This window comes from Astatotilapia calliptera, chromosome 23, assembly GCF_964374335.1.
Source record: "Astatotilapia calliptera chromosome 23, fAstCal68.1, whole genome shotgun sequence".
Classification (NCBI taxonomy): Eukaryota; Metazoa; Chordata; class Actinopteri; order Cichliformes; family Cichlidae; genus Astatotilapia; species Astatotilapia calliptera.
In genome coordinates this window covers 4,322,734-4,345,439 of record NC_137443.1, presented here as the reverse complement: position 1 = coordinate 4,345,439, position 22,706 = coordinate 4,322,734, and the positions used below count along the sequence as shown (strand labels likewise).

General features: G+C 40.5%; 3 protein-coding genes across 6 annotated transcripts; 2 read left to right on the top strand and 1 right to left on the bottom strand.

Annotated features, from left to right (window-relative positions):
• Positions 1-1,486: 1,486 nt before the first annotated feature.
• Positions 1,487-8,291, bottom strand: LOC113016767 (serine/threonine-protein kinase NIM1). 3 transcript variants are annotated; one of them, XM_026159869.2, is made up of 5 exons: positions 8,253-8,291; positions 6,397-6,499; positions 4,520-4,822; positions 3,912-4,180; positions 1,487-2,899 (listed from the first exon to the last, which is right to left on the bottom strand). In XM_026159869.2, exons 2-5 carry the CDS (start codon positions 6,416-6,418, stop codon positions 2,147-2,149), a joined length of 1,347 nt encoding a protein of 448 aa, XP_026015654.1. In that variant the 5' UTR covers positions 6,419-6,499; positions 8,253-8,291; the 3' UTR covers positions 1,487-2,146. The 3 variants fall into 3 exon arrangements, with proteins under 3 accessions (XP_026015654.1, XP_080154137.1, XP_026015653.1); XM_080298011.1 differs by lacking the exon at positions 8,253-8,291 and having other exon boundaries at positions 6,397-6,706; XM_026159868.2 differs by lacking the exons at positions 6,397-6,499; positions 8,253-8,291 and having other exon boundaries at positions 4,520-4,922.
• ccl44 (chemokine (C-C motif) ligand 44) lies at positions 4,898-20,775 on the top strand. 2 transcript variants are annotated; one of them, XM_080298012.1, is made up of 5 exons: positions 4,898-4,999; positions 19,364-19,493; positions 20,178-20,322; positions 20,441-20,521; positions 20,638-20,775. In XM_080298012.1, the coding sequence occupies exons 1-4, from the start codon at positions 4,972-4,974 to the stop codon at positions 20,477-20,479; spliced, it is 342 nt and encodes a 113-aa protein (XP_080154138.1). In that variant the 5' UTR covers positions 4,898-4,971; the 3' UTR covers positions 20,480-20,521; positions 20,638-20,775. The 2 variants fall into 2 exon arrangements, with proteins under 2 accessions (XP_080154138.1, XP_026014845.1); XM_026159060.2 differs by lacking the exon at positions 4,898-4,999 and adding an exon at positions 18,322-18,499.
• Positions 8,425-10,812, top strand: pole4 (polymerase (DNA-directed), epsilon 4, accessory subunit). Its single transcript, XM_026159872.2, has 4 exons — positions 8,425-8,838; positions 9,820-9,904; positions 10,333-10,374; positions 10,540-10,812. The coding sequence occupies exons 1-4, from the start codon at positions 8,590-8,592 to the stop codon at positions 10,551-10,553; spliced, it is 390 nt and encodes a 129-aa protein (XP_026015657.1). The 5' UTR covers positions 8,425-8,589; the 3' UTR covers positions 10,554-10,812.
• Positions 20,776-22,706: the final 1,931 nt, after the last annotated feature.

Below are 22,706 nucleotides of genomic sequence, written 5' to 3'. Positions count from 1 at the left end.
CTAAAACTAAACCATTTATCATGTCTTAAAGTGAGGTGGTTTAAAAGGTAACGACTTTGGGGAACTTTTATTTCTCTGGTGGAGAGATTAGGAAAGAGAATAAGCAGGGAGGTGCACATACATATGTTTAGCATGCAGTCCACTATAATTGCAGTTTTCTTTGTTTTCTTTTGCAAAAAACCTCATAGTTAGTACAAATTGCCCATATTAGGAATGTACTGTTTACTATTTCACAACCATCTCTGCTCTGATTTGTCATTCATTCGGAGCTCAGGGGTTCTCTTTTACTGCCAAGTACCATTTCCAACAAATGCAAACTTGCTTACGAAGACAAAAACTTGGCTCTTTGTGATAATCCCAGAGGATGAGTAAAGGTAAAAGCAGAACATTAATAATGTGAAAGTAACAAGTGTAAGAGAAGAGGGAGAAAAGCAAAAAGAAAAAAAGACTAAGACTTTGATTATTATGTGATCATATGAGCAAATTCATAGATTTGTCCTTCTGGTCTCCGGCTTTACATCGCACAGAAAAATCTTCTGCTTTTGTTTGGTGAAGCTGAGTGATATGTCACGCTCATTTATCTTTGAATGTAAACTCTGGTGGAAAACAAGCAGCTTACTTTGCAGCCATGCCCGTGTAGCCTTTTGAACCCCTTTTTTCTCAATGTTAAGTTCACAAAGAAAATTAGCGATTAGATCTGTGAGCAGTTTAATGAATGACTCTGCTGAGACTTGATGATAAGAGCTTTCTCAGGTGGAAATGATAACAGACACTTATTGCCCACTGGTACTGAACAAGAGCAGAGTCATAAATAAACAGCGAGTCAGGACTAATTCTTGGCACTTGTTCGGATCTTTGTGATCTCTCTATATGTCTGCGCTTGCCCGCGCAATGTGTTCACATTCTTGTGCGAACAGGCTGCGGGTTGAGGGCTAAATATTTTATTGCAAAATATAAAGCTTATGATAGTGCCAAATACCCATCAGAAACAGAGCAGGTGTGTGCAGTCATTGACAGGACTGACGTCAAGTTGTAATGTTACTGGTCCCAGAGCTATACCTGGTTTAGAGAGACTGCTGTACCCTCAGGGAGAAGTGCAAGTGATGGGAAAATGAACCATCATTAACTGGAGAGAGAGCCAATTCGTTTTTATATGCACTTGGGATGAAATGACACGTTATGTTCGCAGTGCACACTTTCATTTTTCATAAACTCCTTTTACCGAAAGGGCTTGAATTGACTCCAAAGTCAGTTCCTGAGAACTGGCTCGAGAGTCGAGGATTTATCGAATTTCAAGGCTTACAAATAAAGAAGATCTCATTTTGCATCCCAGTAGAAATTGCAGTTTTTAACAATATAAATCTGGAGTCTTGCATGCAGCAGAACGAGACGATCACATTGTCCTGTGATAACATGCCTCCTGCTGGAAGGAAAGAATCGGGGGAGGATGTCCAGATGAGGAGATTAGAGGGGAAACAGTTTTAAATTACTGTTTGAAAATAACTTTATTCTGTTTAATGAATCTGGCCTTAATCTTTGCTAGAATTACTGATACAGCGTGGCTTGAAGCTCAGGGCAGCATCCCTGGAGGATTTATGAAAACATTGCTTTAAAATGTGAGCAAACATGAGAATAATTTACAAAGATATGAAAAAGATAGATATAATAACACCAAGGTATACTCTCAACATTCATTGTGCGCTTGACTCTCCTCCTTAGTGAACAACGTGAACTGCATTTATAATCACTTTTACGTCACATGCATACCCAATGAAGGCATTTGAGGCATTTGCTGTAATGCAAATGCGGTAGGCTAATTTTACAATTTATTTTTTGTTTTCTCTCTTTTTCTTATATTTCCTCCTGATACACATTTTCTTTTTTACTTTCTGTTGGGCCAAGCATGTTCCCTTGTGGCTGTCTCATTAGGCTTACCTGGATTAGGTCAGATTTATGTCCTGACTAAGAAGGATTGGAAGATGCTGATAGCCATTTAGTGATTGATAGGTGTTTTGCGTCAGTAATCTTGCCGTTGGTGATGTAATCACAGGCATGTAACATAATACCTGGACTGCATGAGAGCGCACACATGTGATAAAGTCGCTTTGGTGCCACAAATGAAGGAGTCCGGTGCAGCTCTTTGTCGTTATAGTATTGCACATACAGTGGAAGGATTGTGTTTGTCAACTGATGCTGCAGACCACTTGCTCGGACTCTCGTACTCATCTGGTTGGAGCACAGAGTAACCCACAGCCTCGACCAACCTCCTCTTCTGGACTCGATGGAGGAGGATCCGATAGGCCCCTGTCAGTGGATTCCTGCAGTCCAAGCAGGGGTTATTCTGGAAATGAAGCGCCACGACCCCGAGATCCGACAGCAAACTCTTTACCTCTTGCTCTTCCACGCACAGAGTCTGATTTGTCTGTGCAAAGTGAGCAGGAGACAGTGGCAACGGCGTATAGGGACGAGGGAACTCAATCCCCTTCAGCCAAGCACTGTCTGAAATCTGCGTTAAAGAGGAGCGATCAACAGGCACAATCCGCAGCATGCCTTTGATGACCAGCTGGCACGGATCTGGCACATAAGAGGGGATACGGTAAGCCCCCTGGAGGATGCAGCGCTTCAGCCTGCCCAGATTTTCCCCATAAAAGGGTAAAGTTGCTGTTGTCATGAAGTACAAGAGAATACCTAAAGCCCAAATGTCTGAGTAACGTCCGGAGTATCCCTTTTCCTTAAAAAGTTCAGGAGCAGCGTAGGGCGGAGAGCCACAGAAGGTGGTGAGAAGCTCAGCAGGGCTGCTCTCTGTGCTGAAGCCAAAATCCCCAACTTTGATGCAAAAGCTGGTGGTGTAGAAGATGTTCTCCGGTTTCAGGTCTCGGTGGATGATGTTGCAGTCGTGCTGAAATGTGACACACACATGGACAATTTTAGAAAGAGTTCTCCTTTAATGCTCACAGAGAACGCCAGCGCACTGGTTTATTTCTGCACTGTGGGGCAAAACACTGATATAGCAACATTTCTTTGCTTCATCTTATGATAAGTTATTAATGCATTTGTGTTGGATATCTACATTTTGATTTAAAGAGGATCGATTTTTCACTCTGCTCATTTTGATTTTTGGACCCTATCAGAATAGCTTTGCAGTCAGTGTCAGAAGTCAGTTTGTGTCCGATTGACTGAGGCCACTCTGACATTTAATATGAGCAGCTGCTAGCACTTAGCTGATCCCATTATTTGAAACTTTGCCCACTATAACAGCTTAACTAACCTATTGTGAAGAAAATGAGACGCTCAGAGGGGATAAAGACGGACAGGGAACTAATTAACTATTATTATTATTATAACACCCACATGCACTGATGAAGCATTGTTTGGCCTGGCCATTCCAGGATACATTTTCCTTCTGCTACACAGATGTGGCTCATGTATCGAAATCTCCCGAATCAATAATTTTTACAAAGAAAAACGTTATTGGGAGCAGATATTGTGAGTTACTCATGACTCAGACACCTAAATTACATGCTTATCATCTGTCTACACTGCAACTATCTATAATACACTTTAACTAATATTTATTTATAATGCATCTTCTGGTTTTAGTTTATTTTAACTGAATTAGTGACTCTTAAACTGTTCTCTTTGTTTACTCATCGAGTGGTCAGTGGCGCGGTCTCTGTGCTCTACCCTGCATGTCAAAGTATCCTTTAACACGATACTCAGATTTGACCCAGTTTCACATTCTCATCTCTACTTATTGTTAGAGGCCTTAAGGTTTCAATCTGATCACGTTAGTCTGGCACATTTTGAGTCAAGCTGGGATTTTTTAATTCATTCCATGCCTTCTCTCCACATTTCAATCAGCGAACATATCACAGACTCATGCTGTGACCAAGGGTGAAACCGAAGCTCACCATGTGCTTAACAGCAGAGATGATTTGTGCGAAGACCAGCTTGGCTTCCAGGTCGTTAAGCTTCCCCCTCGTGGTGATTCGAGAGAACAAGTCTCCACCGCTGCCGTACTCCATGACCAGATACAGCTTCCGGCTCGTCTCCATCACCTCATAAAGGCGCACTATGTTGGGGTGGCACAGCTTCTCCATGCAGCTGATCTCTGAGGAAGTCAGAGGCTGTTTCTTCTTATCCAGATGCAGCTTGTCCATGATTTTAACAGCTACTCTCTCTGAGACAGGAGAAGGGGAGGGAGAAGGCTTAGCTGTCAGTGACAGATTTAAAGAAGGTCTGATGAGGTTAAGGACTGAAATAAGGACGGATGTACATTTAGGAGATTTAAAACAAGAACAGACGAGACGCATCTGATCAAAAGGAGGGGAATTAGCTTTTAATAGGATGATTGTTGCAGCGTTTTTTAAAGTCTGCACTGATTTATGGTGCTCTTGAACACTTATTCAGAACACTGGAATGTGAGTGAAGCAGGAATGAGTTTGAAACACATAAAAAAGATGACTAACGGTGACTGAATAACTGGGACGAACATCCTAAATAACTGACGGTTCTTTACCTTTCGTCAAGGCATGGATGCCCAGCCTAACTGTAGAGAAGTTGCCTTGCCCGATTTCTCCACGCAGCTCGTAAAAGCCGATCCTTCGACCGAGCACGAGGTCATTGACGATCTTCTCGTTGTGGGTCATGTCATAGACGATCCTCTCAAACGGAGACTGCGCTCTCCTCTCTGCGTCAGTCAGCTGCGGGGTGGCACACGTGGCAGCAGAAGCCAGGGGCTTGGCTGGTTTTTGCGTCTTCGGAGAGTCATCTTTGGATTTTTTGCTCGTTTTCTCTTTCGGCCATAGACGCATTTTGACGGCTTGGAAGTAAAAGCAAAAAAAGTGTGAAAACGTTGCAGCAGTGCTGCGTGAAATAGCAGAAATATTAGGATTTCCTTTAGATTTGGACCGAGACGACATCGCTTCTTAGACAAACACCTTTGTGTGTGCAAGTAGAGCTGTATGGGACATGGATAATAAGGTTGACCTCCATCCTGGTATGTAACTGTACATCCCACATAAGTCAAAACATCAGGTCTGTATTCTGCCTAAATTTAACCCGAGTTTCTATCTGCACTTTTAAGCTGTCAGTGGATATTATTGAAAATGATGCTATGATAGACAAGAATGTGGCAAACTGGGTTTTAATTTATTTTGCTATCACTCATCTGCTTATGTTATATTCTTTTGCTTTAGGAGAACAAAAACAAAGTATAATCTGAAATGAATAAAACTGAATCTCTTCTCCTGGTTAGAGCTTCCACTCACACCGTTTCTGAAAATACTAACATTGCACCTCTGCGGTGTTAGTGTTGTGACCACTATGCAGGAAACAAGATTTCTGGATCACGGTAAATGGATTTCAATATGTGTGTTTTCATTTTTAATGGACAAAAGCAGGATGTTGACCGTTTTTTCTGCTCTGGGAATTGAAGTTTTCATTTTTTTTGGACACAGTTCTTAAGAATCAGCACGTTAATTACAATTTTTTTTTTTGATAGTGTACAAATTTCTCTCAAACAGAACAATGCTTTGGCTCGAACGATTGCCTCGTACGGCGTTTCTTTTGTTTTTACAGGAAATTGTGCAGTACAGTCTGAGCATTGCATAGAGTCTCAAATCTGACCCAACAGTCAGGTCAGGTGCCAGACCGGCTACTTGAATCCTGTGTGGGCGTCTTGGAGAGCACGCATAACCTCTCAAAAACGACTGTGAGCAAAATGAACCAGCCAGTCAAGTATTACCAATAATAATAAACAAATATTAAACATTACAGTGTGATTATGTTCTTCCTCCTCTTGGACTTTGTCGATCAAATATAGCCGAGGATTACTTGGGTTTTTTAGATGGAGAATTAGTGCCATTTAGCTTGCAGACAGCTATTTATAGGATGCTAATGAAGACTAGACTGGCAAAACAAGAATGAACAGAGTTGCCAAATTAGGATTACACTTCCACGCTGCGTATGAAACTGAGCAGGCAGATGATTATTATCAGCATTTGGATCCATGTGAAACTGCTTTTCTATTATTCTTGTTAAATCTACCTGTAAATGTAACAGCTTGTATGACTGTAGCGATGTAGTCACTGTGAAAAATAATAGCAATGAATGAGATTTAATGAGTAGCTTTGAATCATCTTTTGTGGAAAATTCACATATAAGAGTGGAGATATATTCAGTTGCCAATCTGGCGCTTCTGAAATAAAATACAATTTTAAATCATCCAAATATGGGTTTTCTAAATCTAATCACCAAGGCTACAGTTGATAAGAGATTTTATACAGATGATTTAAAGTACTTTTTAAAAAAGTACATCTAATTTTAAAAACAACATGAAAAAGAAACGAATCACATTAGCTGATCAATAACAGTAATAAAACTAAAATATTTTACCTGTGAGCTGCGAGTCCTTCATATCTCTTCCTCAGAGTGTAACACCTGACTGTGGCTGAACATGTGAATGGAGCTTCAGTGGACTAAAGCAGTCCTCACAATCCTATTAACAGAGTGTATTAGTGGAGTGCTGACATGACCTGACACAATGGAAATGATGCAAAGATACTTTCAATGAATAAAAATAAGCATGCCTGCTTTCATAATGATGATAATGCTCATGTAACTTACACATGAAAGCAAGTTCGTGGGCGTCAAGCTCTGACAAAAAATATATAAAAATATTATAAATAAATAAAAACTAAAAAGTGTTTTAATAACTTTCTGGAATAAAATAAAGTGCTAATGAAAACAGCTTCATACATTAAAATATTCAGGTAAGAAGAGTTTAATGTGCTATTTAGATACTCTATTGCAGGTGGACTGGAGCCTATCCCAGCTACTATAGGGTGAGAGGCAGGGTACACCCTGGACAGGTTGCCAATCTGACACAAGGCTAACACAGAGAGACGAAAAACTATTCACATTCATCCCTGTGGGCAATTTTGAATCACAAATTAATCTTTGGACTGTGATAGAGCCAGACTACCTGAAGAAAACCCACGCAAACACGTAGAGAAACATAAAAGAACTAGCAGATTACTAAAAGCCCAGCTTTAAGCTTTAATAGCTCTTTAAGCTCTTTAACACTTTAAAGCCTGAACCATATTAAGCATATTAATATAGTGATTTTCTCAAATAACTGCCAGAAAATTATTTTGTTTTGCAAATATAGCGTTTAGGGAACTTTCTGATGAAATAAGAATAAATTAATTAATATTAATTAATTTAATATTAATATCTTATTTGCTACATCTGGCTTTTTTGCCATTTATTCCTTAAAAATGCATATAAGGGAAGATGTTTTTATTTATATAGGCAGAAGAAGAAGGTTTGTGGGTCTAACACTGTACTCATCGGCGAAAGTGACAAGTTACCAGAGAGTCATAAGCATTGCAGATTTTGGTGATTATGAGGGAAACTATCACAAGGAAAATAAAGCGGCAGTATATTCTGAAATAGAGGTTTTGTAGACTTTTGATTTTTTTTTTTCCAGTTTTACACAGGAGAAAATATGATGTGAAGAGACACAGACATATATGTCTGTCATAATTGGCTAAAAAATGCTAATATTGTCAGATATGGATGAAAAGAAGGTTTGAGAATCTATGAATTCATTCAATTGAAACTCAAACACTGCTGTCAGATAAAACAGCAGCTGAAATAACAGAGAATTAGTTAATAGAGACTATCACATGAGACCATAAGAGCAAACTTCAGCTTCCCATTAATCATGCTGTATTCACATAACAAGAGAGAGCTTAAAAAGATTGCAGGTGTTGTGATATTAGATGGTAAAGTGTTCAGCCATAGCCATACACCACATCCACACTTGGATGACCTCTGTGTCAGCTGATGAAGGAACCCACACAGTGCGTTGAATCTAACAGCAACAATAATCATTAAAAATAGAGCTAATACTGGACACCAGAGACAAACAAAACTTCAAATGAATACAATTTTACTGACTTGTCATTAAAGTCTTTATAAGCCATTTATATTTCACAATAGAGTTCACAATAAGTTCACAATAGCGTATACTGATGCACATTACTATGCAGTTGTTTTTAATAGTTTGTTCCCACTGCCCCCTAGTGGAAATATTGAGGAGTACAGTTGAGTTTTCCCACTTTTTGGTAAATGTCACAAAAAAAATAACATTTAGCGCATACACAAAGTAATGTAAAATTACAAAGTTATAAAAACGATATATTTTAACCATACAATAGCAAAGTGTTATTTGTGGCCAACTTCACCTGCGACTTCGTGTCTACACTCGGACCCCTTGGTTAGTAGGGCTCCGGCTACACCCCGCTATCTAGGCGGCAATGTGCGGTGAATGACGTTTAACTTTAGCCAATAGTGAGGCCTGGATTCACAATCTGTCCAATCACCGAAGAGGATTAGTTGGCGGGGCCTGCACTCACTGACGAATCAGCGCAGGCCTTATCACGAAAGCCCGGAACCACATGCTGGCGCGCGCCCGCTGCTGTTGTTGATGTTATTATCTGTGACATGTAGCTATTAAACTATAGTCGTTTCTACGTGTGTGTTTATTTCTTAAGTCATATAATTAGCGCAAAATATCAGAAAATGGCAGCAACAGTGACGACGAGTCTTGTGACCGCAACGGAGCACGACCCTGACCGGTGTGAGAGTGAGGAGGAGACCCGCGGGGCCGAGGCGGAGGACAGCGGCCAGCAGCAGCAGACGGGCCCAGTCACGGTGAGCCACAGCCGGCTGTCCAAACTCCCGCTGTCCCGCATCAAGGCTCTGATGAAGACCGACCCAGACGTGGCCCTCGCCAGCCAGGAGTCTGTGTTCATCATCGCTAAAGCCACGGTGAGACCACTGATATCCTAACCGGTCCTGGTAACACGAGTGCTGACTCTATATGACGCTAACAAACTTAAGTGCAGATAGTAAATAATCTATTTTCTATATGTTTCTAATTCATTTTAGTTTATTTATCAAATTACTGAAATTACTGAAGTATATTTAAACTTTAGTGTAGGTTAACCTTTGGAATAAACGCAGAGTTTACTCATGTTAATGTCTAACTAAAATGTTAGAGTCAAACTGAACAATCATCATGCTAGATAGGGAATGAAAGCTAGTAGAAGCAAGATGGGATACATGTGTGAATGAGAGGGAGACAGGTGTAACAGTAAAGCTGCAAGGAGCAGAGGTAGTGAAGGTAGATGAGTTTAAATACCTGGGACAAACCGTGTTCAAGAGAGGTCAAGAAGAGAGTGCAGGCAGGGTGGAAGTGAGTGTTGGGAGACTGTGTGACAGAAGGATAGCAGGGAAAGGGAAGGTTTACAAGGCCTGGTGTCAGTGAGATGTACGGTTTGGAGATGGTGGCGGCAGGAACAGAGCTGGAGGTGCTCAGGTTTTCGTTGGGAGAGACCAAGAGGGACAGGATTAGAAATAGAGTGTTTTAGAAGGACAGCTCAGGTTGAGTGCTTTGGGGTTAAAGACAGACTTCAGAGACAATGGTTTGGACATGTTCAGAGAAGAGATGGTGGATATACTGGATGCTGACTGTGGAGCTGCCAGGCAAGAAGAAAAGAGGAAAGATCTTAGTGGAGGTTCATTGATGCGGTGAAGGAGGACATGCAGAAGAGCATGCTAGCAATAGGGTGGCATGGAGGCAGATGATCTGCTGTGGTGACTGTTTAGGGAGCAGCCAGTTGTGCAAAAACAGTTGCATTTCAGCACAAATATATTTTATCAGTGGCTTATGTTAATAAAAAAAAATCTATTTCTGATCGTTTCTCTGGTTCATTTTGAATGATTTCTTTTTGGTTTCTTTTTGTACAGGAATTGTTTGTTGAGATGATCGCCAAAGATGCTCTAGTGTATGCACAGCAAGGGAAGAGGAAAACTTTGCAAAGAAAAGACTTGGGTAAGTGGATTAAACATGTGCTTAATTCCATTTAAAGTCTACTTGCATAAATAGAAAAATGGCTGATGCTTGTATAGCATTTTCCTGTTCTATCAAAGAACATCAAAGCACTTGTGCCTGTGTGCTTCTAACCTAACCGGGGCACAGTCATCCTCCAGCGGTGATCAGTGTCTTACCCAAAGATAATTATACAACCTGCTTCATAAGCCTGAATTTGACAGTTGTACATATTTCTCAGAATAACAACTACATCACGCTGAGATTTGACTTGAAGAAACAGGACGTGCTTTAATTTTAGGCCCCTGTTCCTTTTCTGTGACTGTCATTGCAATACTCAGCATTTTGCAAAATGTTGCAAATTCACAATTATATGACACCATGAGTAAAATATTGTGATAATATGGTATCATTTGTTTTCTTTTCCGCAGACAATGCAATAGAAGCCATAGATGAGTTTGCATTTCTTGAAGGTAAGCCATACAAAGACAAAAGTAGAAAACAACTTTTAAAGTTGTCTGGATTACGATGCTGATTGAATTCGTCACATGCACAAAATTCAGTATTCCACTTAATATTGAATTTATTGGCTCTGTTTTGAACCAGAATATGTTTTACTGACTTTATTTTTTCTGCAGGCACACTGGATTAAAGACTGCTTCAGGAGACTGGTCAAAACTGTTTGCAACCATCCAAGTTTTTATTACAGGGTCATAATTCACTGTTGGAAACTTTCTGCTACTTTTCTAAGTCAAAATCTGAAATTCAACATTTATTAATGCTTTTATACGATGGTTCCTCAAGATTTTTCATGCTTAACTTTGAAGACTTGTGATGGAAATGTGTACATTTTTTGTATATACTTGTGAAATACTATTCACTGTACAAGAAATAAAAGTATGTAAACAACAGAATGAAGTCTGTGCAGGTGTGTGTCACACTCAGCATTACTGGTAAAGCTGTAAGAGTAATAATATCAGGCTTCAGTGGAGTTTTCCAATTTAAAATCTGCAGAGTGACATTAAAAGCAAGAAGATTCGTGCACTGCAAACTTGACCCCAATTTTAACTAGTTTTTCAGATCTCCCAGAGGTAAACAAGAGATTAAGCATCTTCTGAATAAGGTTCAACATAAGAAAAATGAATGACAAGCACTGTGAGCAACACTCACAGCTGAGAAACTGAAGTGCATACTTTAAATTCCTTTTTTACTCCTGCACAGTTCAGGGGGATGTATTTTTGTTTGTTTGTTTTTAAAGCAGCCTGCTCTAAAGTAAATGTGCTCATCCAGTGATGTCAGAGCTATCCAGGGTCCTGCCCTTGCTAACACATTTGTAGAATTTCCTCCTTGTATTTAAATAATAGAATAACATCTTGAAGTTTTTGGAGACAAATCAGATCACCAATTTTTTTTTGTCTGTATAAATGTCTTGAGCCGTCTCTTGTATCTTTATGTTTCACTTCTAAGAAATCAGACTTGTAATAATTTTAGTGGTTTTGAGAGCAGTTCTGCAGGCTTTCCTTTCATATTGACTGCTTTTTCACTCATTTTCAATCCAGTCCTTGGACGTGAGCTTTTTCAGAAGAATGTTTTTTTATTAAGCCAGTTAACACTGAGCTATGAATCATTCAAACATAACAAAGGCGCCCAACTCAAGCAACAAACTGGTGTTGTGTATAAATATAAAAGAACACTTGGCAAAGAACCACTTTTAAATAGTATGTTTTTGCACTTTGTTACACAATCTGTTCCCTTTTCTCATGTTCAATCTATGAAAAATACCACAGTTTCACCAGCATAAAATAGTATTTATAAAACTTATGTCAGGATGGTTTGCTGTGTGTCCTTAAAACATTTCAGGAAATTGGTTCTGTGAAATTCAAAAGAAATTGCAGGCTTAAAAACTATCCGATCAACAGCACTTGAAATTCATGTCCTTAAGTAAATGTGGCCCATCAGCTGCTCCATCTACTGTTCACTGAAGCAGGCAGAAAAGGCTGAGGTATGCCAAATTACATAAGAGCTGGGCTGAAAAGTGATGAATCCCAATTTGACATTTTATCAGTGTGTTTGGAGATTTTAAGGAGAGAGGTACACTACTGTCGTCAGCCATCTGTAAAACAATGGTGTCTCTTTCATGGTTTGGGGCTCCATTTCTGCCAGTGGTGCTGGAAATCTGGTCAAACTGATGGAATTATGAACACAGAAAAGTACTACACCATACAATACCATCTGGAAAGTGTCTGATTGGCTTCATTTTTCAGCACGACCGTGATCCCAAACACACTGCCTATGCAGTAAAAGCATCAGTCATAAATCTGTCTCCCCAGAGCCTGTTAACTGTTTTTAAAGGACTTTAAGGGATTTCTAAATGTCTTTGTTGTTTACCCTTCCCTTGAATCCTTGTCTGTTATCTCCCAGTGGGGACATAACTGCAGTAAACTAATTTGTAGTAAAGAACGTACTGAATTAATTTTGTTTGATATTTTAAATTTGTGGTGGAAAAAAGGCTACTCTCAGCAGAACGGCCTTTACTGATGTTTACTGATGCCCCGGGGTATTTTGGCTCTACAGCAGCCTCAAGGTCAGCCTAGTTTTTAGAGTTTTCGACTGCATCTCCTGAACAATTATTTCTGCAAACTTGTTCTTGTCAAACTTTTCATAACAAATAAAACTGCAGGTGACACATGAAAGATGCTCTGCATTTAAGACGATGGCGTATTATGTGAGATGTTTATTTTTTCAAATATTACTAAGATAATTCTCTTGGAATAAATATTATGTCATTACCATTGCTGGAACATTGAGTTTTGGACTCTTACAGAGCGCACCGCAGCCAGTGGTGAAATGTTGAAGGTCAGATTTCTTGTGCAACACAGCGACCCTCGAGTTTGCATTAGGAATGTGTCTGGATCTCTGTGGACATAAGATGTGTGCTTTTCTTCTTGGCAGCAATTTTTAAACATATCCAGAGTGTCCAGTTTCTCACTCCAGGCTCAATCAAGACCTTTTGAGTTTTGGTAGTGCGGATTTTCAAAATAAATGCTCGAGTGTGTTTAAGCAGATTTTCTAGGTTTAGTGTTTCGGGTGTGGGGAGGGGGGGTAATGAAACAGAGCTGTGTGAAGCACAGATATTTGGGTCCCGTCAACTCCCTGCAGAGGAATGCCTGACTGGCACAGGGGAGCATGCGGTGCTCTATTCTAATAAAATATAATCGCATGTTGAAGCATAATTTTATTTCCACAGTCGATTAAGACATTCCATGAAGGAAATCTCATGTGAAGATAAAATGCAGAGCTTTCCCGTGTCCAAAGCAGAACATGAAATATGAATCCAGGGCCGGTTGGCCTAATGATTCGCTTTTATAATAATGGGGGGAAATGGCATGCTGGGATAAGCTTTAACCCCTTGGCTTTTTAAAGCTTAGTTATTTATAACAAACTAGTAAAATTAAAGTGGCATTTAATACAGCCAAGACCTCTTTTCAATTTTAAGAATTTTAATTGCACTTATTTGCATTCTTTTTATTTAGATATGCAATGATTACCATAAAATGGACACAATAGCTCTATCACAAGGTTAAGCATAGGATTTTGCAATGCTCTCCACATGCTGGCATTGACAACATGATTTTTAGCTGCTGCGGGGGAAATAAGTATTTCTCTCCCTTTTTAAGTCATAATTTTAAACACTTATGAAAAAATGAAGGAAAGAAGTATCCCCTTGGAAAATATGATTTATTACTTGGATTAATTCTTGTTGGCAAGCGGAGCTGTCAAATGTTTCTTGTAGTTGGTCACCGGGTTCGTGTGCACTCAGTGGGGATTTTTGGCCACTGCTCTTCATAGATCTTTCACAAATCCTTAAGTTTTCTAGATTATCACTTAGCTACACAAAGCTTCAGCTCTCTCTATAGGTTTCATACCACTCACATTACTGATGTCACCAAAACAGTCCATTTGTCAATATCCTGCCCCAGTCTTCCCTCACTTATGAAGGACACCTTGAGATTCTTGAAGTTCTCCATTGGGGGCAGTAACTTGTCTCTGGATTGGAGTGAACACTCCACCCTTTTCCAACTGAGTACCATGGCCTCAGATTTGGAGGTTAAGCTGCAGGTGCTGCACAATCCTGTACCCTTTGCAGATTTACATCCCCAATGCACAATGCTGCCACCGCCTGTTTGGTAGGGATGATGTTCTTTGGGCCATAGTCAACAGTCATTTCTTTCTAAATGTTCAGAGCCCAATTTTGGTCTCATCTAACAACCTTGAAACGTTTCTCCGAATGGGCCTTCTTGAGCAAGTTTTCAAACCACAACCTGGCAACTTGTCACCATTGGTTTTCTTGGTGAGCGGGGTCCTGCTTTGCATTCCTAGGGTTATCCCTTGTTGTTCCCATGATCACTGATGATGCACATCTTGGGGTACCAGCCTGAGGGCGATTGACAGTTACTCTGTCTTTCCTTCATTTATTAATATGCACTCTGCAATCATGTCTCCTATGTCCTTAGACAGCTCTTTGGTCTCTCCTATGGTGGTGAGGTTTAAAAAGGAATTGCAGGTTATAACTTGTCCTTGAATTTTGTGCACTCATTTCATTGGAACTTTTTGCTCAGTATTTTAAGCACAAAAAACAATGAAAAAAAATGTGCTGTGCTTAATTCAGTTTTCAAAATTGCATTCCACGCCGCTTGTTGTCTGTTTTGTACACCTCCCAGTTTGCTGCCTTGCAAAGATTATATCAAGCATTTGCCCCCCTGCATCTTATCCCTTACAAATCCCTTTTTGGGAGCACAGTCCGATCTGTTAAGACCGTGTGTCCAGTTCAGTGGGTTGAGCCCTCCATCATCTTTTGGAGGTCAAACTATGCCTCTGTACAACTCCAGCTCTTAACATTACTCTGGTCACCCCGATCGCTCACTGCTGTTATTTTTATTTTTGATTTCCCTCGTGTTTCTGGGTCGCCACACCTTGACAGGAGATATTTAATCACTGCAGAGATATCCGTAAAGTGTAGGGCTAACAGGCAGACCTGTAGTCATGTGGAAGGTATGTTTTTACAGCTGAGATTCCAACCTGATTTCTTGGGTCAAATTCTTGAATCCCCCTCTCTTTTACATGCGCACGCACACACACACGTACACAGCTTTACCCCAAACACACCCCTCAGTCAACAGTCTGCATATTTTCATATCCAGGGTTCCATAGGAGACATTTTGTTGCCATGTTGTCTGAATATTTCTTGGTATGTTCCAGTAGCCAAAGGATAATTTGTTCCTTCTTAAGATCTGTTGAGCCACAGGAACTTAGACAGCCCCACATCAATAAAATCCAACAAAATGTGTCCATTATATGTGCTACATTAGTGTCTAAAGCAATATTTCTCTACATGAAATGCAACTCATTGTTCCAGCACTGCCCTGCCAGCATATTGAAAGTTTGTCTAATGCATTCTTTTCTAAAGTACAGTAAATCCAGAGTATTTATAGTAATGAAGTTTGATGGGTTTGAATTTGCAAGCTTAATTTGTGTGACAAGAAGGGAAAATATCACCTTTACCCCCTTAAAATATCCATATAATTATTTAACGGCTCTTTTCTACCAGATTCACCCAAACAGTTTTTTAAGCCTTGTCAGCGCAGAATGAGAACAATGTACATTACATTCCTGTGTCAGCTTTGTTTGATGATACTTCATGTTTCTCCCTGCAGATACATGGCCAAACCTAAATAGCAAGGCACCATGTCAACTGAAGTCCTTTCATCTTCCCAAACCATCAACTATGAATGTCAGGCATTGGTGTCAATCCAACACGAATAACTTGCCACAGCGGATCAGAGTAAAGCACAGTCATGAGACCCCGCTACGTTTCTCTTTGACATACGCGCTCCATGTTAGTTGTCAGCCTGGGTATGACGTGATAGCTTTTGAACAAACAGGTGATATTTCCTTAACGGTGTAACAGAGTAACTCCACACACACCTAGAAATGATCACTACAATTTATTTTCACATAAATTTTCACACAGCGGATGATGCCAACTATGAATTTCAATTTCTAGGCTTGCACGAGTCCAAAAACATTCTTTAAATATGATAGCTGTGATATATTGTCTGTGTATTATCACTTATTGTGTACCACACCTATAAGAGCTATAATTCTTCTTAATAAGTTATTAGTTTTCCAGACACGTTAAGTGCCTTCAGCCCTATGATGTGGGAATATTTGTGCATCTGTCACACTTAATCCAGCCTTTGATTGATCACTTTATACAATGTTGCTGGCAGCCTAATCAGACTTTGACAAAGTGTGTTTGTCATTTTTCTCGATCATAGGGCCAGTTCAAAGGAATACCTTCCTGAGACAGATGCAGGCCTACATCAGTTTCTCTAGTTCCTGTCTGTATAATTAGATCCTGATGTTGTTTTCTGTTGAAGTCTCCCTGTAATGGATGTGAGTGTGCTAATATAGTGCCTCCAGCGTATTCGTGTGGTGTTTGGTTAATGAAACAAAATAAATGAAACAATGTTTTATAATGATTTATGGTTAGAAAAGGAGAGACTACAAAAACATTTAGGACATATTTTCAAACATCTGAGTTACTTTATTAGGTAAATTTATAACATTTACTTGGTGACAAGTTTGCATCAGCATGAGCCAAGGCATGCAAACGAAATTATAGTAAGAAAACCAGACTAGAATTAAAAGGCCTCAGATTGGTTTCACATTGTTGCCAGATTTTCTACGAAGGTCTGGACTTTGACTGAGCCACTGCAACGTTCTTTTGTTTTTCAGTTGTAAATTTGCTGCTGTGCTCGGGATCATTGTCCTGCTTGCGTGACCCGACTTTGGGCCAAGCTTTAGCTGTTGAACAGATGGCCTTACATGTAACTCTGGGTTGCTTTGGTATACAGAGGAGTTCGGAGTCAACTCAATGACCGTAAGGTGTTCAGGTCCTGTGGCTGCAAAACAAGCTGAAAGTATGAGGTGTTCATGCTGACAGCCTGTGTTTGGTTTGGGCTAAATATGGCACTATGGCCAAAACCGTGTCCTCATCTGTGGAAAGAACACTGTTTCAGAAGTCTTGTGGTTTGTTTAGATGTAATTTCACAAAAATTAAGCTGTGCTGCTATGTTCGTTTTGAATGGAGGAGACTGTTTCCTAGCAACCCTTAGAAACAAGCTATGGTTGTTTAGTGTTTTTCTAATTGTACTACCATAAAGTTTAACATCTAACATGCTTAATGAGGTCTGTAGAGTCTGAGATGTAGCTCTTGGGATTTTTGCACATCTGACTCCAAACAGAACCTCTAAAGCTTCAGCTTTTATAAAGGTGCTCACACTTTCTGATAATCAGTTAGCAAGTGCATTTGACAAGCAGCATGGCTGCCACTTACCATCTGTATTCCACCAACAAAGGTGCTAGCCCTTTGTTTACTTTTTGAATGACTGCTTACAGCGGTGCATCATTAGCATAGAAACGTAACGTTAACATGAAAATTAACAGTGTAAGAGGCCAAGGAGCTCAAAATGAGCAGATAAAGGGATATTAAGCATGTTAAATGAGAAAACTTTTTTCTTTTATGTAGCAGTTTAAGCCTTTAAAGCCTGAACCATGAAATATCATAATGTTTTGTGTTTAATGAACCTTCTGATGGCAAAAAAGTAATAAGATATTTGTATCAGATTTGCTACATCAGACATTTTTTTGTATTTCAGTTTTTGAAGGAAAAAAATCACACTGATGATATCTGAATAACTCACAAAAACTTGGCTTTAAAGAGTTAAAGGAGCATAAAATGTATCTAAAAAAAATAGATTTCATGAATCTGTCTCAGACTTTTTGATCTATTGTAAAATGTTACATGAATAACATTTATTGCCATTTAAAATGACAACTGAAAGAGACATTTTTAAAGCAATCACTCATATTAACATCAGGATAAAGATATACTAAAGGAGGCAGACAGAAAACTCTGTGGTAAGAATGATCCAGATAAAGTTCAGATACTACCGCTTCCCCTACAGCCCGTACAGCTGCAAACCATTTTACATTCATTTTGTTATTTGGAAATGAAAAAAAGCCAAATAACTGGATTTATCATGGGAATTAACATAAATGCTGCATGTTGAATACTTCTTGATAACTCGCCTTTTATCTATTTTGGTTCTCAATGAGAAAAATGCAGGAAAGCAAAGGAAAAAAGAATGAAGGAGTAATTTAACACCCTAAATGAAATAAATCAGGCCTGGCATCTTGAGTGAGGAGACTGAAAGGGAGAAATGAGGGAGAGGTGAGATGAATGTGAAAGAAAAAGAAGGAGGGAGTTAGTTGAGCATAAGAATGAAAATGGATAAACAGACGGTGGGAGGGAAAGACAGTAAGACAAAAAAGAGAGGTGGTAAAAGTGAGTGAGAGATGGGCAGGGAGGTATAAAGAGAGGGAGGGAGTAGTATAAGAGAGGCAGCCATAGAGGGAGAGGTGACAGAGTAGATTATCCTCCTCTCCTCTCCTCCTCTGCCAGCCTCATCATGTTCATGCTGCAGATGTTGACTGTTATCTCTCTGACTGTTATCCTCTTGGCATCTGTAGAAGGTAGGACATAACCATACTTTCTATGTGTGTGTGTGTTGCATGGCTTGCATGCACCCTGCAGGTGGACACTCTAGCATAGACGGTGATGGCGAAGACAGAAAAGGAAAGAAGAGGGAAAGAGGAATAGCAGCAGCAGGAGCAGCAGGGAGGGAGGCATGGATGTAAACAGAGGAGCAGAAATCACATCACACACACACACACATGGAGAAAAGACAGCAACTGTGTCAGGGCTCAGTTCGCGTGATCGTGTAGTCTTGTCTGTTTTCTGAAATGTAGTCAAAGCGCTGGAAGTGCACTGATGTGGCTGAGGATGGCTTCAAAATCATTTGTGGCATTACAAAGCAGCACTGTCCTATTTTGCTCCTGCTGCCTCACATCACACTTTCAGTTGTTTACAGATTTGGATGAAGGGACATCATGGCATTCCTTACACACAAACACCTCGCTTTTTCTACCACTTTCTCCCGTTTCACTGGCATGCTCGTATGTTTCTCAGCACAACGGGATGCCATTATAATTCCTCTGGCATTCTAGTGTGTGTCCATATGTGACTCTGCGTATATGTGGGGCATGTGCAAAATACTCTGCTTCGGTCTTTGCTAATATCAGAACAGGGACTTGACAGTGCTGAAAAACTATAAATATGAACACTCAGATTTAGGGTCTGATAATCTGCAATAATTTCTATTATTTGAAACTTTTCTGCCTGGCGTGATGCTGCATTAGCATCCCGTTTTCACAAAAAAGTAATTGAATGTGAAATCTATTCAATGATGTGAAACACCTGAAAGTTCAGCATCATTCTGGCAGTCTGCTTTCGTTTCAGTGACTCATTTGTCTTCCTTTGTCCGTGTTATTTCCTAGCCATAGGTGTGCAGATGAAGAACGATGTCCAGTGCTGCATGCTATACTCCCACGGCAAGGTGCGTACCAAAGATGTGTTGCGGTTTGAGGTGCAGACCGAGGGGCCCGACTGCAGTATACAAGCCATCATGCAAGTATTTCAACTATCCACTCCTGGAGCTAAAGAGCACACAGCAATCTGCAGGAATGGAAAATATGCCTCTCGTTAGAGGAGGGCAGAGCTTGGGCTGAGAGGCATTGTCATCTTTCCAGGTCATGTTGTTATGGCAGGGCTTAGAGCTGTAATTGCCAGGGAAGTGAAAAAGGAAATATGTGGGAATAACAAGCCATCTGAAAATACCTTCTGAGCCAGCTGAGCCCTGCTGCAGCCAGTCAGTCAGTCAGAACAGCAGGGTTTATTTAAGTAAACTACATTGTGATACCTATTGTTTCCAGCAGGTCAGGGAAATCTGATGAAGCTGGGGAATGAAGAGCTTGCTTATTCATGTGGCCCAGTTAACAAAAGCACTGAATTCTCATCCGTTGGATACGAGGCATTATTTTCGTTACCTGTTTTAGTTTGATCGCAATTTGTTCTTCGTTATACTAGAGGGGGAAATACAAAATTCCCTCTTTATCATCTTATAGTATATAAATATTCATTTTAATTTGGGCTATAGCTGGCAAATACCTTTGTAGATCTCAGCATGATCTTCTCCTTCTTACTGCAGCACATTCAAATCGGTGTGTTTCCATCCTTTGTCTCGAGTCTTCAGCACATCCTTGTACTGTCATCCTGCAACTTCTGCACATAATTTGCATTTGTCTTTCAAAGACTGTACACGAAGAAGGCGGTGAAGTGTGCAGACCCCAGAGACCGAAAGGTAAAGAGGTTGCTAAGAAAGCTCATCCAGAGACAGAGAGACAAGGCCCGCCAAACCAAATGGTTCCTTTCTGACAACCTTCCTGTCATGTCAGAGGTGAGACGCAGTCTGTTACACGGCTACTTTACTGTATTCTACACCTGAGATGTAATAAAGGCAGCTTGATGAAGTGAAACTGAGGAGTGTTGCAAAGTCATAATTTCCATGTCTTCAGGTCAAGAAGGACCACTTGGTGGTTCTCAGTGTGGAGTGATGGAGCGATGGAGGAAATATGGAGGAAAAGTTGTAGTCATAAGTAAGGCTCTTTTCCGTATGTTATTACTCATATAAACTTGGTATGTAGGCTATATGTAAAGTAAATCTCTAAAAGTCTCATCTGGGATTTTGAGCTGTCTTCCTGTGTTTCTGCAGGCCAAGTAAACTTTCAGCAGCTTGTCATCTTTACATGTCAAAGCTCGCTGACTCTCCAATCATCGTGTCTCTCTCTCTATCTACACTATCCGTCTCCCTGGGACTGGACCTGGGCAGCAATACATATTTAGATATTTAACACTAGGAAGGCCCAGAGCCCAGCCATTTGGCTTTTCTACCTATAAAACCCGGAGAGTTGCCAAATGGCTTTTAGCTAGGCTTTAGCTTCAGCCAAGTGGAAGCTAAATTGGCTAGTCATTCATATGTAAATTGGGTTGTTACCTGGGAATTCTGGAGGGAGGGGAGTGGGGGTGTGTGATTGAGGGGGTGGGGGAGCTGCTAAAAGCTGTGCACAGTCACCAACTTGGAGTGTTTCAGTTTGATGCATTCTCAATCATCCAGGGAAATAAATCTCCAAAAGTCACCAACTTGGAGTGTTTCAGTTTGCCATCTTAGGGAGAAATCAACACACATGGGTGTATGTCCTTTGTTGCTGAGATTTATTGATAAAAACGGTACAAAAAACCAACCATTTGTACACATTTTTACAAATAATAATAAAAAGTGAGTGAGTACATTCCAACATTTTCAGCAATCACTCACAATCCTGGCACTGCCGTGGTATCTGTAGTCTGCATTTACCACATGTGTATCTGTTGCAGTGAACACATCGCACAGTGGCATGATTGTTCTTGCAATTGTGTTTGACCTGACACATGGCTCTTTTTCCAGGGCTCGGTGTGGAGGGTTGTGTCCGAAGCAACTGTTCTTTTCTTGCCTTCTTCGCAGCTACATGAGAGTGAGCCAACTCTCTTGCAAGCTCCACCAGGAAGTCCACCCGTCTTTCCTTCGTCCCGGTGCATGCTTGATACAGCACATGTGCATTCAGTGCTGCCATGTCAATCATGTTATAAAACACGGCAACTGGCCAGCGCCGTGTTCCTTTGCGGACAGTGTACTCCCGAACCATCTGGTCCATCACATCCACGCCACACTTTGTTTTGTTGTAAAGGGTGACCGTGTTTGGCTTCCTTTTGGTAGTGTTATCAGTCTGAACCACGCTGTGCATGCTGCTAAGAATATAGACTGTCTTCTTCCGTTTGGCCGCATACGCCGTCAACGTGGCAGCAGAGGTTGAAAACACCTAAGAAATAAGATAAATTGTTATTTCCATAGCCCTTTTACACACAATGAAACACATAAACATAGAACCACAAAAGACCTGCAACATACCTGAGTGGTGAATTCACTGCGATCTGTCTGTCTAGTGGATTGAGGAATTTCCCTGCGAATCTTGTTGACTGTGCTGAGGATGGTGGTTTTCCGTCCAAGAAGTTTTTGCGCAAGTGAAAGCGATGTGAAGAAATTGTCCATGGTAACATTTCTGCCCTTGTCTAGGAATGGTTCCATCAGCCTCATTACTACATTTTCAGAAAGTCTCTCCCCAGTGGGACGATTGGGGTCCTTGCCAAGATATGGGAAGACATTGCAAATGTACTTGGATTTTAGGTCGCAGGCCACCCAAAACTTGATGGGAAAAGGGTGTGATCACATTGATGCCACAATGGACGACTGATCAAGCCCTGTCACCCTTTACAACAAAACAAGGTGTGATCACATTGATGCCACAATGGACGATGCCACAATGGACGACTGATCAAGCCCTGTCATCCTTTACAACAAAACAGGGTGTGATCACAGGGCTTGGCTTCCTTTTGGTAGTGGACAATTGATCAGGAAGCCAAGCCAAGGTAAATGCAGACTACAGATACCATGGCAGTGCCAGGATTGTGAGTGATTGCTGAAAATGTTGGAATGTACTCTCACTTTTTATTATTATTTGTAAAAATGTCCTCCCTAAGACGGCAAACTGAAACACTCCAAGTTGGTGACTGTGCACAGCTTTTAGCAGCTCCCCCACGCCCTCAATCACACACCCCCACTCCCCTCCCTCCAGAATTCCCAGGTAACAACCTAATATACATATGAATGACTAGCCAATTTAGCTTCCACTTGGCTGAAGCTAAAGCTTAGCTAAAAGCCTACCAGCCATTTGGCTGGTGGCGGGT

Excerpts from the sequence above, each read along its gene's own strand:
- LOC113016767 (XM_026159868.2), bottom strand. The coding sequence starts at position 4,922 with ATGTCGTCTCGGTCCAAATCTAAAGGAAATCCTAATATTTCTGCTATT. Across the intron at positions 4,181-4,519 it reads CATCCATGCCTTGACGAAAG|AGAGAGTAGCTGTTAAAATC; the intron begins GTAAAGAACCGT and ends CTCCTGTCTCAG. Across the intron at positions 2,900-3,911 it reads TCTCTGCTGTTAAGCACATG|CACGACTGCAACATCATCCA; the intron begins GTGAGCTTCGGT and ends GTCACATTTCAG.
- ccl44 (XM_026159060.2), top strand. The coding sequence starts at position 18,436 with ATGTTCATGCTGCAGATGTTGACTGTTATCTCTCTGACTGTTATCCTC. Across the intron at positions 18,500-19,363 it reads CCTCTTGGCATCTGTAGAAG|CCATAGGTGTGCAGATGAAG; the intron begins GTAGGACATAAC and ends GTTATTTCCTAG. Across the intron at positions 19,494-20,177 it reads TGCAGTATACAAGCCATCAT|ACTGTACACGAAGAAGGCGG; the intron begins GCAAGTATTTCA and ends TGTCTTTCAAAG.
- pole4 (XM_026159872.2), top strand. The coding sequence starts at position 8,590 with ATGGCAGCAACAGTGACGACGAGTCTTGTGACCGCAACGGAGCACGAC. Across the intron at positions 8,839-9,819 it reads TCATCATCGCTAAAGCCACG|GAATTGTTTGTTGAGATGAT; the intron begins GTGAGACCACTG and ends CTTTTTGTACAG. Across the intron at positions 9,905-10,332 it reads TTTGCAAAGAAAAGACTTGG|ACAATGCAATAGAAGCCATA; the intron begins GTAAGTGGATTA and ends TCTTTTCCGCAG.